Source organism: Scyliorhinus canicula, chromosome 18 (assembly GCF_902713615.1).
Source record: "Scyliorhinus canicula chromosome 18, sScyCan1.1, whole genome shotgun sequence".
In the NCBI taxonomy this organism is placed as follows: domain Eukaryota; kingdom Metazoa; phylum Chordata; class Chondrichthyes; order Carcharhiniformes; family Scyliorhinidae; genus Scyliorhinus; species Scyliorhinus canicula.
The window spans coordinates 1171152-1188207 of record NC_052163.1 but is presented as its reverse complement, the minus strand read 5'-3'; the positions used below and the strand labels follow the sequence as shown (position 1 = coordinate 1188207).

The 17056-nt window shown below is 55.6% G+C and overlaps 1 protein-coding gene across 1 annotated transcript in view; it reads right to left on the bottom strand.

Moving 5' to 3' along the window:
• LOC119953531 (ras-associating and dilute domain-containing protein-like) overlaps positions 1–17056 on the bottom strand; it is a 134266-nt gene that overhangs the window by 85358 nt on the left and 31852 nt on the right. Inside the window, 6 exon segments of the mRNA XM_038777901.1 lie at positions 2602–3300; positions 10736–11058; positions 13942–13975; positions 13977–14035; positions 14038–14085; positions 14088–14176. Coding sequence (XP_038633829.1) covers positions 2602–3300; positions 10736–11058; positions 13942–13975; positions 13977–14035; positions 14038–14085; positions 14088–14176 — 1252 coding nt within the window.

Below are 17056 nucleotides of genomic sequence, written 5' to 3'. Positions count from 1 at the left end.
GGGGTATATCAGTGTTACAGTGAGGGGTGTGGGGTATATCAGAGTGTTACAGTGAGGGGTGTGGGGTATATCAGTGTTACAGTGAGGTGTGTGGGGTATATCAGTGTTACAGTGAGGGGTGTGGGGTATATCAGAGTGTTACAGTGAGGGGTGTGGGGTATATCAGAGTGTTACAGTGAGGGGTGTGGGGTATATCAGTGTTACAGTGAGGGGTGTGGGGTATATCAGAGTGTTACAGTGAGGGAAGTGGGGTATATCAGTGTTACAGTGAGGGCTGTGGGGTATATCAGTGTTACAGTGAGGGGTGTGGGGTATATCAGTGTTACAGTGAGGGGTGTGGGGTATATCAGAGTGTTACGGTGGGGGGTGTGGGGTATATCAGTGTTACAGTGAGGGGTGTGGGGTATATCAGAGTGTTACAGTGAGGGGAGTGGGGTATATCAGAGTGTTACAGTGGGGGGAGGGGTATATCAGAGTGTTAGTGAGGGGTTTGGGGTATATCAGTGTTGCAGTGAGGGGTGTGCGGTATATCAGAGTGTTACAGTGAGGGGTGTGGGGTATATCAGAGTGTTAGTGACGGGTTTGGGGTATATCAGTGTTACAGTGAGGGGTGTGGGGTATATCAGTGTTACAGTGAGGGGTGTGGGGTATATCAGAGTGTTACAGTGAGGGGTGTGGGGTATATCAGAGTGTTACAGTGAGGGGTGTGGGGTATATCAGAGTGTTACAGTGAGGGGTGTGGGGTATATCAGAGTGTTACAGTGAGGGGTGTGGGGTATATCAGAGCGTTACAGTGAGGGGTGTGGGGTATATCAGTGTTACAGTGAGGGGTGTGGGGTATATCAGAGTGTTACAGTGAGGGGTGTGGGGTATATCAGTGTTACAGTGAGGGGTGGGGGGTATATCAGTTTTACAGTGAGGGGTGTGGGGTATATCAGAGTGTTACAGTGAGGTGTGTGGGGTATATCAGTGTTACAGTGAGGGGTGTGGGGTATATCAGAGTGTTACAGTGAGGGGTGTGGGGTATATCAGAGTGTTACAGTGAGGGGTGTGGGGTATATCAGAGTGTTACAGTGAGGGGTGTGGGGTATATCAGTGTTACAGTGAGGGGTGTGGGGTATATCAGAGTGTTACAGTGACGGGTTTGGGGTATATCAGTGTTACAGTGAGGGGTGTGGGGTATATCAGAGTGTTACGGTGGGGGGTGTAGGGTATATCAGTGTTACAGTGAGGGGTGTGGGGTATATCAGAGTGTTACAGTGAGGGGAGTGGGGTATATCAGAGTGTTACAGTGAGGGGAGTGGGGTATATCAGAGTGTTAGTGAGGGGTTTGGGGTATATCAGTGTTACAGTGAGGGGAGTGGGGTATATCAGAGTGTTAGTGAGGGGTGTGGGGTATATCAGTGTTACAGTGAGGGGTGTGGGGTATATCAGAGCGTTACAGTGAGGGGTGTGGGGTATATCAGAGTGTTACAGTGAGGGGAGTGGGGTATATCAGTGTAACAGTGAGGGGTGTGGGGTATATCAGTGTTACAGTGAGGGGTGTGGGGTATATCAGTGTTACAGTGAGGGGTGTGGGGTATATCAGTGTTACAGTGAGGGGTGTGGGGTATATCAGTGTTACAGTGAGGGGTGTGGGGTATATCAGTGTTACAGTGAGGGGTGTGGGGTATATCAGTGTTACAGTGAGGGGTGTGGGGTATATCAGTGTTACAGTGAGGGATGTGGGGATATATCAGTGTTACAGTGAGGGGTGTGGGGTATATCAGAGTGTTAGTGACGGGTTTGGGGTATATCAGTGTTACAGTGAGGGGTGTGGGGTATATCAGAGTGTTACAGTGAGGGGTGTGGGGTATATCAGAGTGTTACAGTGAGGGGTGTGGGGTATATCAGTGTTACAGTGAGGGGTGTGGGGTATATCAGTGTTACAGTGAGGGGTGTGGGGTATATCAGTGTTACAGTGAGGGGTGTGGGGTATATCAGAGTGTTACAGTGAGGGGTGTGGGGTATATCAGAGTGTTAGTGACGGGTTTGGGGTATATCAGTGTTACAGTGAGGGGTGTGGGGTATATCAGTGTTACAGTGAGGGGTGTGGGGTATATCAGTGTTACAGTGAGGGGTGTGGGGTATATCAGTGTTACAGTGAGGGGTGTGGGGTATATCAGAGTGTTACAGTGAGGGGTGAGGGGTGTGGGTATATCAGTGTTACAGTGAGGGGTGTGGGGTATATCAGTGTTACAGTGAGGGGTGTGGGGTATATCAGAGTGTTACAGTGAGGGGTGTGGGGTATATCAGAGTGTTAGTGACGGGTTTGGGGTATATCAGTGTTACAGTGAGGGGTGTGGGGTATATCAGTGTTACAGTGAGGGGTGTGGGGTATATCAGTGTTACAGTGAGGGGTGTGGGGTATATCAGTGTTACAGTGAGGGGTGTGGGGTATATCAGAGTGTTACAGTGAGGGGTGAGGGGTGTGGGTATATCAGTGTTACAGTGAGGGGTGTGGGGTATATCAGTGTTACAGTGAGGGGTGTGGGGTATATCAGTGTTACAGTGAGGGGTGTAGATATTTTGTTGAAGCTGAAAGGTATGGTATGTACTGACCCACATCACTGTTTGGATCTGGCTTGCGATCCTCAGCAGCAGCTTGCGGAAGTCTGCTGGCTGGAAGGAGGTTGCTGAATGCTGGATGCAGAGACAGAGCAGGAAGGCTGGGGTCAGTTTGAAGTCTGTGCTATCTTCCAGCAGCCTGTTGATGATTCTGTTCAGAAGTGCATCTTCATGCGCTAAATTGTACGTGAAGACATATTCTTTGCCTGTTGAATCTGTTATTTGGGGAATTGTCTTCCTTGTCCCAGGGAATGTGTCCTGTTGCCTCTGCTGAATGGTGCAGCCACACATCTTACACTTCAGATCTCCTTCTGGACTCAGACACAGGACCGGGGATGGGAACCAGGCAGGTTTTTGGTTACGTGGTGAGTTGCTGAGGGTGGGGTCCTTGTACATGAAGAGATAGTAAGCACCCATGCCCAGTAGGTCACCAGGGTTCAGTTGGGTCTCTTTGTTGAGTGGGAGACCGTTGTAGGTGACAGTCGCTCCTTTGCCAGGCTTCACCAGCGTCACCACCTGACTGCTCTCTTCCCTGGAGCTCCACTCCAGCCGGCGCACACGGCAATGCCTGGGAGAGATATCTGGTGCCGACAGCAGCATGTCGACTTTTTGCTTCTCCTCCTCATCTTTTGACTCTTCCAAGTAGCAGCCGAACATGTGACTGGTTCCATTCAGCACATAAATAACAAAATCCTGGAATCAAACACAAGGATCATGTGAGAGATGAGCAAGCAAAGGGGCAGGAAAGCTGCATAGAATGTGAAAGAAGTCGGAAGAATGAGAAGCAGAGAGCGGGAGGGATGTGAGGGAGAGAACAGAGAGCGGGAGGGATGTGAGGGAGAGAGCAGAGAGCGGGAGGGATGTGAGGGAGAGAGCAGGGAGCGGGAGGGATGTGAGGGAGAGAGCAGAGAGCGGGAGGGATGTGAGGGAGGGAGCAGAGAGCGAGAGGGATGTGAGGGAGAGAGCAGAGTGGGAGGGATGTGAGGGAGAGAGCAGAGAGCGGGTGGGATGTGAGGGAGAGAGCAGAGAGCGGGTGGGATGTGAGGGAGAGAGCAGAGAGCGGGAGGGATGTGAGGGAGAGAGCAGAGAGCCGGAGGGATGTGAGGGAGAGAGCAGGGAGCGGGAGGGATGTGAGGGAGAGAGCAGAGAGCGGGAGGGATGTGAGGGAGAGAGCAGAGAGCGGGAGGGATGTGAGGGAGAGAGCAGAGAGCGGGTGGGATGTGAGGGAGAGAGCAGAGAGCGGAAGGGATGTGAGGGAGAGAGCAGAGAGCCGGAGGGATGTGAGGGAGAGAGCAGGGAGCGGGAGGGATGTGAGGGAGAGAGCAGAGAGCGGGAGGGATGTGAGGGAGAGAGCAGGGAGCGGGAGGGATGTGAGGGAGAGAGCAGAGAGCGGGAGGGATGTGAGGGAGAGAGCAGAGAGCGGGAGGGATGTGAGGGAGAGAGCAGGGAGTGGGAGGGATGTGAGGGAGAGAGCAGTGAGCGGGAGGGATGTGAGGGAGAGAGCAGAGAGCGGGAGGGATGTGAGGGAGAGAGCGGGAGGGATGTGAGGGAGAGAGCAGAGAGCGGGAGGGATGTGAGGGAGAGAGCAGAGAGCGGGAGGGATGTGAGGGAGAGAGCAGAGAGCGGGAGGGATGTGAGGGAGAGAGCAGAGAGCGGGAGGGATGTGAGGGAGAGAGCGGGAGGGATGTGAGGGAGAGAGCAGGGAGCAGGAGGGATGTGAGGGAGAGAGCAGAGAGCGGGAGGGATGTGAGGGGGAGAGCAGAGAGCGGGAGGGATGTGAGGGAGAGAGCGGGAGGGATGTCAGGGGGAGAGCAGAGAGCGGGAGGGATGTGAGGGAGAGAGCGGGAGGGATGTGAGGGAGAGAGCAGGGAGCAGGAGGGATGTGAGGGAGAGAGCAGAGAGCGGGAGGGATGTGAGGGAGAGAACAGGGAGCGGGAGGGATGTGAGGGAGAGAGCAGGGAGCGGGAGGGGATGTGAGGGAGAGAGCAGAGAAGCGGGAGGGATGTGAGGGAGAGAGCAGAGAGCGGGAGGGATGTGAGGGAGAGAGCAGGGAGCGGGAGGGATGTGAGGGAGAGAGCAGAGAGCGGGAGGGATGTGAGGGAGAGAGCAGGGAGCGGGAGGGATGTGAGGGAGAGAGCAGAGAGCGGGAGGGATGTGAGGGAGAGAGCAGGGAGCGGGAGGGATGTGAGGGAGAGAGCAGAGAGCGGGAGGGATGTGAGGGAGAGAGCAGGGAGCGGGAGGGATGTGAGGGAGAGAGCAGGGAGCGGGAGGGATGTGAGGGAGAGAGCAGAGAGCGGGAGGGATGTGAGGGAGAGAGCAGGGAGCGGGAGGATGTGAGGGAGAGAGCAGAGAGCGGGAGGGATGTGAGGGAGAGAGCAGGGAGCGGGAGGGATGTGAGGGAGAGAGCAGGGAGCGGGAGGGATGTGAGGGAGAGAGCAGGGAGCGGGAGGGATGTGAGGGAGAGAGCATGCGTGCAAGAGAAAGTGAACAGATAAGGAAAACATTTTCACATAGTGGATGGTGAGGAGGTGGGGGTCAACTGAGACTTTCAAAAGGAAATTCAATTGAGTGCTGTACTATCAGAGGGTCAGTACTGAGTGAGTGCTGCACTGTCAGAGGGTCAGTACTGAGGGAGTGCTGCACTGTCAGAGGGTCAGTACTGAGGGAGTGCTGCGCTGTCAGAGGGTCAGTACTGAGGGAGTGCCGCACTGTCAGAGGGTCAGTACTGAGGGAGAGCCGCACTGTCAGAGAGTCAGTACTGAGGGAGTGCTGCACTGTCAGAGGGTCAGTACTGAGGGAGAGCCGTACTGTCAGAGGGTCAGTACTGAGGGAGTGCCGCACTGTCAGAGGGTCAGTACTGAGGGAGTGCCGCACTGTCAGAGGGTCAGTACTGAGGGAGTGCTGCACTGTCAGAGGGTCAGTACTGAGGGAGTGTCGCATGGTCAGAGGGTCAGTACTGAGGGAGTGCCGCACTGTCAGAGGGTCAGTACTGAGGGAGTGTCGCATGGTCAGAGGGTCAGTACTGAGGGAGTGCTGCACTGTCAGAGGGTCAGTACTGATGGGGGTGCTGCACTGTCAGAGGGTCAGTACTGAGGGAGTGCCGCACTGTCAGAGGGTCAGTACTGAGGGAGTGCTGCACTGTTGGAGAGTCAGGGAGCGGGAGGGATGTGAGGGAGAGAGCAGAGAGCGGGAGGGATGTGAGGGAGAGAGCAGGGAGCGGGAGGGATGTGAGGGAGAGAGCAGAGAGCGGGAGGGATGTGAGGGAGAGAGCAGAGAGCGGGAGGGATGTGAGGGGAGAGAGCAGGGAGTGGGAGGGATGTGAGGGAGAGAGCAGTGAGCGGGAGGATGTGAGGGAGAGAGCAGAGAGCGGGAGGGATGTGAGGGAGAGAGCGGGAGGGATGTGAGGGAGAGAGCAGAGAGCGGGAGGGATGTGAGGGAGAGAGCAGAGAGCGGGAGGGATGTGAGGGAGAGAGCAAGGAGTGGAGGGAGTGTGAGGGAGAGAGCAGTGAGCGGGAGGGATGTGATGGAGAGAGCAGAGAGCGGGAGGGATGTGAGGGAGAGAGCGGGAGGGATGTGAGGGAGAGAGCAGAGAGCCGGGAGGGATGTGAGGGAGAGAGCAGAGAGCGGGAGGGATGTGAGGGAGAGAGCAGAGAGCGGGAGGGTGTGAGGGAGAGAGCAGAGAGCGGGAGGGATGTGAGGGAGAGAGCAGGGAGCAGGAGGATGTGAGGGAGAGAGCAGAGAGCGGGAGGGATGTGAGGGGGAGAGCAGAGAGCGGGAGGGATGTGAGGGAGAGAGCGGGAGGGATGTCAGGGGGAGAGCAGAGAGCGGGAGGGATGTGAGGGAGAGAGCGGGAGGGATGTGAGGGAGAGAGCAGGGAGTGGGAGGGATGTGAGGGAGAGAGCAGTGAGCGGGAAGGATGTGAGGGAGAGAGCAGAGAGCGGGAGGGATGTGAGGGAGAGAGCGAGAGGGATGTGAGGGAGAGAGCAGAGAGCGGGAGGGATGTGAGGGAGAGAGCAGAGAGCGGGAGGGATGTGAGGGAGAGAGCAGAGAGCGGAGGGATGTGAGGGAGAGAGCAGAGAGCGGGAGGGATGTGAGGGAGAGAGCAGGGAGCAGGAGGGATGTGAGGGAGAGAGCAGAGAGCGGGAGGGATGTGAGGGGGAGAGCAGAGAGCGGGAGGGATGTGAGGGAGAGAGCGGGAGGGATGTCAGGGGGAGAGCAGAGAGCGGGAGGGATGGGATGGAGAGAGCGGGAGGGATGTAGTGGAGAGCAGCGGGAGCAGGAGGGATGTGAGGGAGAGAGCAGAGAGCGGGAGGGATGTGAGGGAGAGAACAGGGAGCGGGAGGGATGTGAGGGAGAGAGCAGGGAGCGGGAGGGATGTGAGGGAGAGAGCAGAGAGCGGGATGGATGTGAGGGAGAGAGCAGGGAGGCGGGAGGGATGTGAGGGAGAGAGCATGCGTGCAAGAGAAAGTGAACAGATAAGGAAAACATTTCACATAGTGGGATTGGTGAGGAGGTGGGGGTCAACTGAGACTTTCAAAAGGAAATTCAATTGAGTGCTGTACTATCAGAGGGTCAGTACTGAGTGAGTGCTGCACTGTCAGAGGGTCAGTACTGAGGGAGTGCTGCACTGTCAGAGGGTCAGTACTGAGGGAGTGCTGCACTGTCAGAGGGTCAGTACTGAGGGAGTGGCCGCACTGTCCAGAGGGTCAGTACTGAGGGAGAGCCGCACTGTCAGAGAGTCAGTACTGAGGGAGTGCTGCACTGTCAGAGGGTCAGTACTGAGGGAGAGCCGTACTGTCAGAGGGTCAGTACTGAGGGAGTGCCGCACTGTCAGAGGGTCAGTACTGAGGGAGTGCCGCACTGTCAGAGGGTCAGTACTGAGGGAGTGCTGCACTGTCAGAGGGTCATACTGAGGGAGTGTCGCATGGTCAGAGGGTCAGTACTGAGGGAGTGCCGCACTGTCAGAGGGTCAGTACTGAGGGAGTGTCGCATGGTCAGAGGGTCAGTACTGAGGGAGTGCTGCACTGTCAGAGGGTCAGTACTGAGGGGGTGCTGCACTGTCAGAGGGTCAGTACTGAGGGAGTGCTGCACTGTCAGAGGGTCAGTACTGAGGGAGTGCTGCACTGTCAGAGGGTCAGTACTGAGGGAGTGCTGCACTGTCAGAGGGTCAGTACTGAGGGAGTGCCGCACTGTCAGAGGGTCAGTATTGAGGGAGTGCCGCACTGTCAGAGGGTCAGTACTGAGGGAGTGCTGCACTGTCAGAGGGTAAGTACTGAGGGAGTGCTGCACTGTCAGAGGGTCAGTACTGAGGGAGTGTCGCATGGTCAGAGGGTCAGTACTGAGGGAGCGCCGCACTGTCAGAGGGTCAGTACTGAGGGAGTGCTGCACTGTCAGAGGGTCAGTACTGAGGGAATGCCGCACTGTCAGAGGGTCAGTACTGAGGGAGTGCTGCACTGTCAGAGGGTCAGTGCTGAGGGAGTGCCGCACTGTCAGAGGGTCAGTACTGAGGGAGTGCCGCACTGTCAGAGGGTCAGTACTGAAGGAGTGCCGCACTGTCAGAGGGTCAGTACTGAGGGAGTGCTGCACTGTCAGAGGGTCAGTACTGAGGGAGGCTACACTGTCAGAGGGTCAGTACTGAGGGAGTGCCGCACTGTCAGAGGGTCAGTACTGAGGGAGTGCCACACTGTCAGAGGGTCAGTACTGAGGGAGTGCCGCACTGTCAGAGGGTCAGTACTGAGGGAAGTGCCGCACGTCAGAGGGTCAGTGCTGAGGGAGTGCCGCACTGTCAGAGGGTCAGTACTGAGGAGGGCCGCACTGTCAGAGGGTCAGTACTGAAGGAGTGCCGCACTGTCCAGAGGGTCAGTACTGAGGGAGTGCCGCACTGTCAGAGGGTCAGTACTGAGGGAGTGCCTGCACTGTCAGAGCGGTCAGTACCTGAGGGAGTGCGCACTGTCAGAGGGTCAGTACTGAGGGAGTGCTGCACTGTCAGAGGGTCAGTACTGAGGGAGTGCTGCACTGTTCAGAGGGTCAGTACTGATGGGAGTGCCGCACTGTCAGAGGGGTCAGTAACTGAGGGAGTGCTGCACTGTTGGAGGTGCTGTTAAGCCATGGCCCTGTTGCTGTCTCAGGTGATGCTCAAGGTCCCATGGTGAGTATTTTGAAGACGAGGAGGCGAGTTAATCCTCCCGTCCAAACCCATATCGATGGGGCTGGTTTAGCTCACTGGGCTAAATCGCTGGCTTTTAAGAAAGACCAAAGCAGACCAGCAGCACGGTTCGATTCCCGTACCAGCCTCCCCGAACAGGCGCCGGAATGTGGCGACTAGGGGCTTTACACAGAAACTTCATTGAAGCTTACTCATTTTCATTTCATTTTCATTTCATTTTCATCAAATCAAGCGATTTTCATTTCATTTCATTTTCATCCCTCAAGCAAAAACACACAAGCAGATTAACTGCTCGTTAACATATTAGGCTGCAGGAATTAGCTGCGATGCTCCCAATGCTTTGGAATATTCTGCGGCTCTGATCTCCACAATATCAATCAGATTTTCTTTAATGATCCTGCCTCCTGTCAGGAACTGGGTCTGAATGTGGTCACTTTAAGTCCTTGGAGAGGTTCAGGAAGTCCAGTTTGTTAACACAGGCACAATCCTGATAAAACCGGCCTTCTGAATGGAATCGTTATATTCCCCAGACACAGCTCAAATCCCAAAGGGACAAGTCAGAAAGAAGAATAAGAAGATAAGTCAAAGGGAACATGTCACAGGAAAGTGAGGTTCCTCACTGGATTTCCAGGGAAAACAAAGGTAGATCCTGAAAGAAAATGAGAAGTTCCAAAATCATCTAAAATGGGAATATGTGTAACCCACTTCCAGAGAGAGAAAACGGGGAGATGTGGGAAAGGATGATGGTGGGATTGAAGGACGGAGAAAAGATGGGGGTGGGATTGAGGGATACGGGGAGGAAGTGAGGATATTGAGGGATGCGGGGAGAAGGTGAGGATATTGAGGGATACGGGGAGAAGGTGAGGATATTGAGGGATGCGGAGAGAAGGTGAGGATATTGAGGGATACGGGGAGAAGGGGAGGATATTGAGGGATGCGGGGAGAAGGTGAGGATATTGAGGGATACGGGGAGAAGGTGAGGATATTGAGGGATTCGGGGAGAAGGTGAGGATATTGAAGGATACGGGGAGAAGGTGAGGATATTGAGGGATACGGGGAGAAGGTGAGGATATGAGGGATATGGGGAGGAGGTGAGGATATTGAGGGATACGGGGAGAAGGTGAGGATATTGAGGGATACGGGGAAAGGTGAGGATATTGAGGGATGCGGGGAGAAGGTGAGGATATTGAGGGATACGGGAGAAGGTGAGGATATTGAGGGATACGGGGAGAAGTGAGGATATTGAGGGATGCGGGAGAAGGTGAGGATATTGAGGGATGCGGGGAGAAGGTGAGGATATTGAAGGATACGGGGAGAAGGTGAGGATATTGAGGGATACGGGGAGAAGGTGAGGATATTGAAGGATACGGGGAGAAGGTGAGGATATTGAAGGATACGGGGAGAAGGTGAGGATATTGAGGATACGGGGAGAAGGTGAGGATATTGAGGATACGGGGAGAAGGTGAGGATATTGAGGGATACGGGGAGAAGGTGATATATTGAAGGATACGGGGAGAAGGTGAGGATATTGAGGGATACGGGGAGAAGGTGGGGGTGGGATTGAGGGATACGGGGAGAAGGTGAGGATATTGAGGGATACGGGGAGAAGGTGAGGATATTGAGGGATACGGGGAGAAGGTGAGGATATTGAAGGATACGGGGAGAAGGTGAGGATATTGAGGGATACGGGGAGAAGGTGAGGATATTGAAGGATACGGGGAGAAGGTGAGGATATTGAGGGATACGGGGAGAAGGTGAGGATATTGAGGGATACGGGGAGGAGGTGAGGATATTGAGGGATACAGGGAGAAGGTGAGGATATTGAGGGATACGGGGAGAAGGTGAGGATATTGAAGGATACGGGGAGAAGGTGAGGATATAGAGGATACGGGGAGAAGGTGAGAGATGATTGATGAGAACTCCTTTCAATAAATGAACCAAGAATGTTCGAGCTGCACCCACCTGCCGGGAACTGTATCCCTGGAGTAACAGAAAATAGGGGAACTCAAAAGGAGGGTGTATGGAATACTGGGTGGAACTGTCATCACTGCTTTCCGTTTCCTCGTTCTCCACACGGAGGCACAGATTCTCCTTATCATCTTCCGTTTCCACAGCTTCCGTCCAAGGATTCCTGATTTTATGTCTCGACTCTCTGATCTTCATCGATAGATTCAACTCACTGACACTCCGCCAAAGTGCAAAGCTGCTTTCAATCTCCTCATCCGTCAGAGCTGATGACGCCCTCGCTCGGCTCATTTGCAGTCTTCGAGCTTGGGCATTGATCCCTGTGTGGGCAACAAGAGGAAGAAATAAACTGAGGCAACGAACATCACAGCGAAACAGAGAAAGACAAATATATCGCAGTGTGACGCAGCGTGACGCAGCACGGGGGATGGGACGCAGCACGGGGATGGGACGGAGTGTGACGCAGCACGGGGATGGGACGCAGCACGGGGATGGGACGGAGCGTGACGCAGCACGGGGGATGGGACGCAGCACGGGGGATGGGACGGAGCGTGACGCAGCACGGAGGGATGGGACGGAGCGTGACGCAAGCACGGGGATGGGACGCAGCGTGACGCAGCACGGGGGATGGGACGCAGCGTGACGCAGCACGGGGGATGGGACGCAGCACGGGGGATGGGACGCAGCGTGACGCAGCACGGGGGATGGGACGGAGCGTACACAGCACGGGGGAATGGGACGGAGCGTGACGCAGCACGGGGGATGGGACGGAGCGTGACGCAGCACGGGGGATGGCATGGAGCGTGACGCAGCACGGGGGATGGGACGCAGCACGGGGGGATGGGACGCAGCAGTGGACGCAGCACGGGGGATGGGAAGCAAGCGTGTCTGCAGCAAGGGGGGATGGGCGACAGCACGGGGATGGGACGCAGCGTGACGCAGCACGGGGGATGGGACGGAGCACGGGGGGGATGGGACGCAGCAAGGGGGGGATGGGACGCAGCAAGGGGGGGATGGGACGCTGCACGGGGGGGATGGGACGCCCCCCCTCTCCGGCTCCCCCTCTCTCCGGCTCCCCCTCTCTCCGGCTCGCCCCCCCTCTCCGGCTTGCCCCCCCTCTCTCCGGCTCCCCCCCCTTCTCAGGCTCGCCCCTTTCTCCGGCTCGCCCCCTTTACTCCGGCCGCCCCCTCCCAGGCTCGCCCACTCTCTCCGGCTCGCCCCCCTCTCTCAGGCTCGCCCCCCCCTCTCCGGCTCGCCCCCCCCTCTCGCCGACTCGCCCCCTCTCTCTCCGGCTCGCCCCCCCTCTCTCAGGCTCGCCCCCCCCCCTCTCGCCCCCCTCTCTCCGGCTCGCCCCCTCTCTCCGGCTCGCCCCCTCTCTCTCCGGCTCGCCCCCCTCTCTCCGGCTCGCCCCTCTCTCTCAAGCTCGCCCCCTCTCTCTCCGGCTCGCCCCCTCTCTCTCCGGCTCGCCCCTATCTCCGGCTCGCCCCTCTCTCTCCGGCACGCCCCCTCTCTCTCCGGCACGCCCCCTCTCTCCCGGCACGCCCCCTCTCCTCTCCGGCTCGCCCCCTCTCTCTCCGGCTCGCCCCTCTTTCTCCGGCTCGCCCCCTCTCTCCGGCTCGCCCCCTCTCTCCGGCTCGCCCCTCTCTCCGGCTCGCCCCTCCGGCTCGCCCCCTCTTTCTCCGGCTCGCCCCATCTCTCCGGCTCGCCCCCTCTTTCTCCGGCTCGCCCCCCTCTCTGGCTCGCCCCTCTCTCTCCAGTTCGCCCCATATCTCCGGCTCGCCCCTCTCTCCGGCTCGCCCCCTCTCTCTCCGGCTTGCCCACTCTCTCTCCGGCTCTCCCTATCACTCCCTTCCTCTCTGTCCCTCTCCTCTGACCCATTACCTGCTGTCACTGTGTCTCTGTCCCTCTCCCTAACCCATTACCTGGTGTCTGTGTCTCTGTCCCTCCCTCTCCTCTGACCCATTACCTGCTGTCACTGTGTCTGTCCCTCTCCCCTGACCCATTACCTGCTGCCACTGTGTCTATGTCCCTCTCCCTCTGACCATTACCTGCTGTCACTGTGTCTCGTGTCCCTCTCCCTCTGACCCATTACCTGCTGTCTACGGTGTCTCTGTCCCTCTCCCTCTGACCCATTACCTGCTGTCACTGTGTCTCTGTCCCTCTCCCTCTGACCCATTCCTGCTGTCACTGTGTCTGTCCCTCTCCCTCTGACCCATTACCTGCTGTCACTGTGTCTCTGTCCCTCTCCCTCTGACCCATTACCTGCTGTTACTGTGTCTCTGTCCCTCTCCCTCTGACCCATTACCTGCTGTCACTGTGTCTCTGTCCCTCTCCCTCTGACCCATTACCTGCTGTTATTATGTCTGTCCCTCTCCCTCTGACCCATTACCTGCTTTCACTGTGTCTATGTCCCTCTCCCTCTAACCCATTACCTGCTTTCACTGTGTCTATGTCCCATACTCCCTCTGACCCATTACCTGCTGTCACTGTGTCTGTCCCTCTCCCTCTGACCCATTACCTGTTGTCACTGTGTCTATGTCCCTCTCCCTCTGACCCATTACCTGCTGCCACTGATGTCTAGGTCCCTCTCCCTCTGACCCATTACCTGCTGTCACTGTGTCTCTGTCCCTCTCCCTCTGACCCATTACCTGCTGTACACCGTGTATCTTCCCTCTCCCTCTGACCCATTACCTGCTGTCACTGTTCCTGTCCCTCTCCCTCTGACCCATTACCTTCTGTTACTGTGTCATCTGTCCCTCTTCCCTCTGACCCATTACCTGCTGTCACTGTGTCTGTCCCTCTCCCTCTGACCCATTACCTGCTGTCACTGTGTCTGTCCCTCTCCCTCTGACCCATTACCTGCTGTTACTGTGTCTGTCCCTCTCCCTCTGACCCATTACCTGCTGTCACTGTGTCTCTGTCCCTCTCCCTCTGACCCATTACCTGCTGTCACTGTGTCTGTCCCTCTCCCTCTGACCCATTACCTGCTGTTACTGTGTCTCTGTCCCTCTCCCTCTGACCGCATTACCTGCTGTTACTGTGTCTCTGTCCCCTCTCCCTCTGACCCATTACCTGCTGTCACTGTGTCTCTGTCCCTCTCCCTCTGACCCATTACCTGCTGTTACCTGTGTCCTCTGTCCCTCTCCCTCTGACCCATTACCTGCTGCCACTGTGTCTCTGTCCCTCTCCCTCTGACCCATTACCTGCTGTTACTGTGTCTTTCTCTTTTGCCAGCAATTTCTTCTAAATCCACCTTCCTGCGGATTTCAAACCTTCGGGCAAATCCCTCCTTTGGTTCCAGAGTGACTGCAGAATCAGGGGCTTCTCACTGTCACTCACAACCCTGAACACTCTGTCCTCCATTGATGGTCCTCATCTGATTGCCCAAGCACATCGCAGAGGACATAGTCACTGCTAGAGTTCTTGTCCAGTGAATACCTGGAATGAAACCAAACAGTTTCAGGAAAGGCCAAACAACACTTGTAGTATGTTTCTGTTGCGGATATTCTTAGAATAACTTCAAACAGATGATTACATAAGGTAATGTGGTAAGGACAGACACAGAAAATAGGAGCGCAGAAGGCCGATCAGCCCTTCGAGTCTTCTCCGCCATCCATCACGATCATGGCTGATCATCCAACTCAATAGCCTAATCCCGCTTTCCCCCCAGATCCTTTGTTCCCCTTGTTTGTCCATGTTTGGGTAGCACGATGGCACAGTGGTTGGCACTGCTGCCTCACAGCACTGAGGACCCGGGTACGACCCAGCCCCTGGTCACTGTCCGTGTGGAGTTTGCACATTCTTCCCGTGTTCGATTGGGTTTCACCCCCACAACCCAAAGATGTGCAGGGTAGGTGGATTGGCCGTGCTAAATTGCCCCTTAATTGGAAAAAAAAGTAATTGGGAACTCGAAAAAAAAATTTTTTAAGTTTAGCGCCATGTTTACAGGGCAGGAGTAGATTTGAAAGGGTTATTGTGGTTCTAAGGAGAAGGTAGGCAGAGTGTAAAGTAAAGGTGGTGTAATGAACTCCAATTGGCTTTATTGGTTGGCCAATTGGAGTATGAGCTGCCTCAATGATAGCTCATTGAGGGGGCCCATATAATCACCTGTGTAGGCTTTGAGAGCCAGTCTTAAGTTGACTGGACTGCTAGCAGCACTGTTTGTAGCTGCTCCTGTAATATCGTTATTGTAAATAAATATTGGTGTGGTGACGGAACTCCTGCCTCCCGTGGATTACTACAGGTGGCATTTGTAAAATGCGGACAGAGCGAGTTTAATTTTCATTTAAATTATAACGGCTGAAGTAAAGAAACAAAGTGAAACATTCTTATAGAGTGCATTTTTAAAGAAACTGAGTTTGGCAATGGAGAGATGAAAAGGAAATAATGGATTCAAGGAGATTCTGAAATCTCTGAGGGTGAGGGGAGCAGTACCAGGGTCTCAGCAGTAATCACTGGCCAAAGCCTAGCAAGCAGGGTGAACAATGCCAGATCCAAAATGCCAGCTGCTGGTAACCTCAAAAGACGCCCCGCGAGAAATTAGTCGCCCTGTGTGGTAACGATTACTGGACTTGTACACATTTTAAAATCTATAAGTAATTGTTGAAGAGATCAGAGGAAGAATAGCTTTGAAGGTAGTGAAATTAAAATTATTTGGAACTGTTTTGAAAGTATTGTTACTACGTGAAGCCATTGTTGTTTTTAAGTGGAGTTATATTGTTTTTCCTATTTCCCAATAAACGTTTATTTTACGATAAATTCTTCACAAGTAGTCAGGGACATCAATTTCTGGATTTAAAAACCCCTCCTCAGACTGTGCAGATTGCAAAAACATAGGCCGGCATTTACCATCAGCCATTGCATCACACATCATCCTTCTACACCGTTCCCATCAAACACTCCCAGGACAGGTACAGCACGGGGTTAGATACAGAGTAAAGCTCCCTCTACACTGTCCCCTTCAAACACTCCCAGGACAGGTACAGCACGGGGTTAGATACAGAGTAAAGCTCCCTCTACACTGTCCCCATCAAACACTCCCAGGACAGGTACAGCACAGGGTTAGATACAGAGTAAAGCTCCCTCTACACTGTCCCCTTCAAACACTCCCAGGACAGGTACAGCACGGGGTTAGATACAGAGTAAAGCTCCCTCTACTCTGTCCCCATCAAACGGTGTGTAGATGAAGTGTGGTTGATGTAGTCTAACTGGACTCAGTAAGGCTTTTGACAAGAATCCACATGAGAGGCTGATGAAGAAGGTAAGAGCCAATGGGATCCAGGGCAATTTGGCCAATTGCATTCACCATTGTCTCAGAGGGAGGAGGCAGAGGGTGATGGTTAAAGCTTGTTGTGAATGGAAGCCGGTGTCCAGTGTGTACCACAGGGATCGGTGCTGGGTCCTTGCTGTGTGTAGTGTACATTAATGATCCAGATGTGAATGTGGGGGGTATGATCAGTAGTTCACAGATGATATGAACATTGGTGATGCGGTAAATAGCGAGGAGGAAAGGCTGAGATTACAGGACGATATAGACTGGTGGTCAGACGGGCAGAACAGTGACAAATGGAATTTCACCCTGAAAAGTGAGAGGCGGATGAGGCACGGACTGCGGGCAGGGTGCTGGGTGAGGCAGTGTGCTGGATGAGGCACAGACTGTGGGCAGGGTGCTGGGTGACACAGACAGCGGCAGGGTGCTGGGTGACACAGACAGCGGGCAGGGTGCTGGGTGACACAGACTGTGGGCAGGGTGCTGGGTGAGGCACAGACTGCGGGCAGGGTGCTGGGTGACACAGACTGCGGGCAGGGTGCTGGGTGAGGCACAGACTGCGGGCAGGGTGCTGGGTGAGGCACAGACTGCGGGCAGGGTGCTGGGTGACACAGACTGGGGGCAGGGTGCTGGGTCACACAGACAGCGGGCAGGGTGCTGGGTGACACAGACAGCGGGCAGGGTGCTGGGTGACACAGACTGCGGGCAGGGTGCTGGGTGAGGTACAGACTGCGGGCAGGGTGCTAGGTGACACAGACAGCGGGCAGGGTGCTGGGTGACACAGACTGCGGGCAGGGTGCTGGGGTGAGGTACAGACTGCGGGCAGGGTGCTGGGTGACACAGACTGCGGGCAGGGCGCTGGGTGAGCACAGACTGCGGGCAGGGTGCTGGGTGAGGTACAGACTGCGGGCAGGTGCTGGGTGAGGTACAGACTGCGGGCAGGGTGCTGGGTGAGGTACAGACTGCGGGCAGGGTGCTGGGTGACACAAGACTGCGGGCAGGGTGCTGGGTGAGGTACAGACTGCGGGCAGGGTCTGGGTGACACAGAC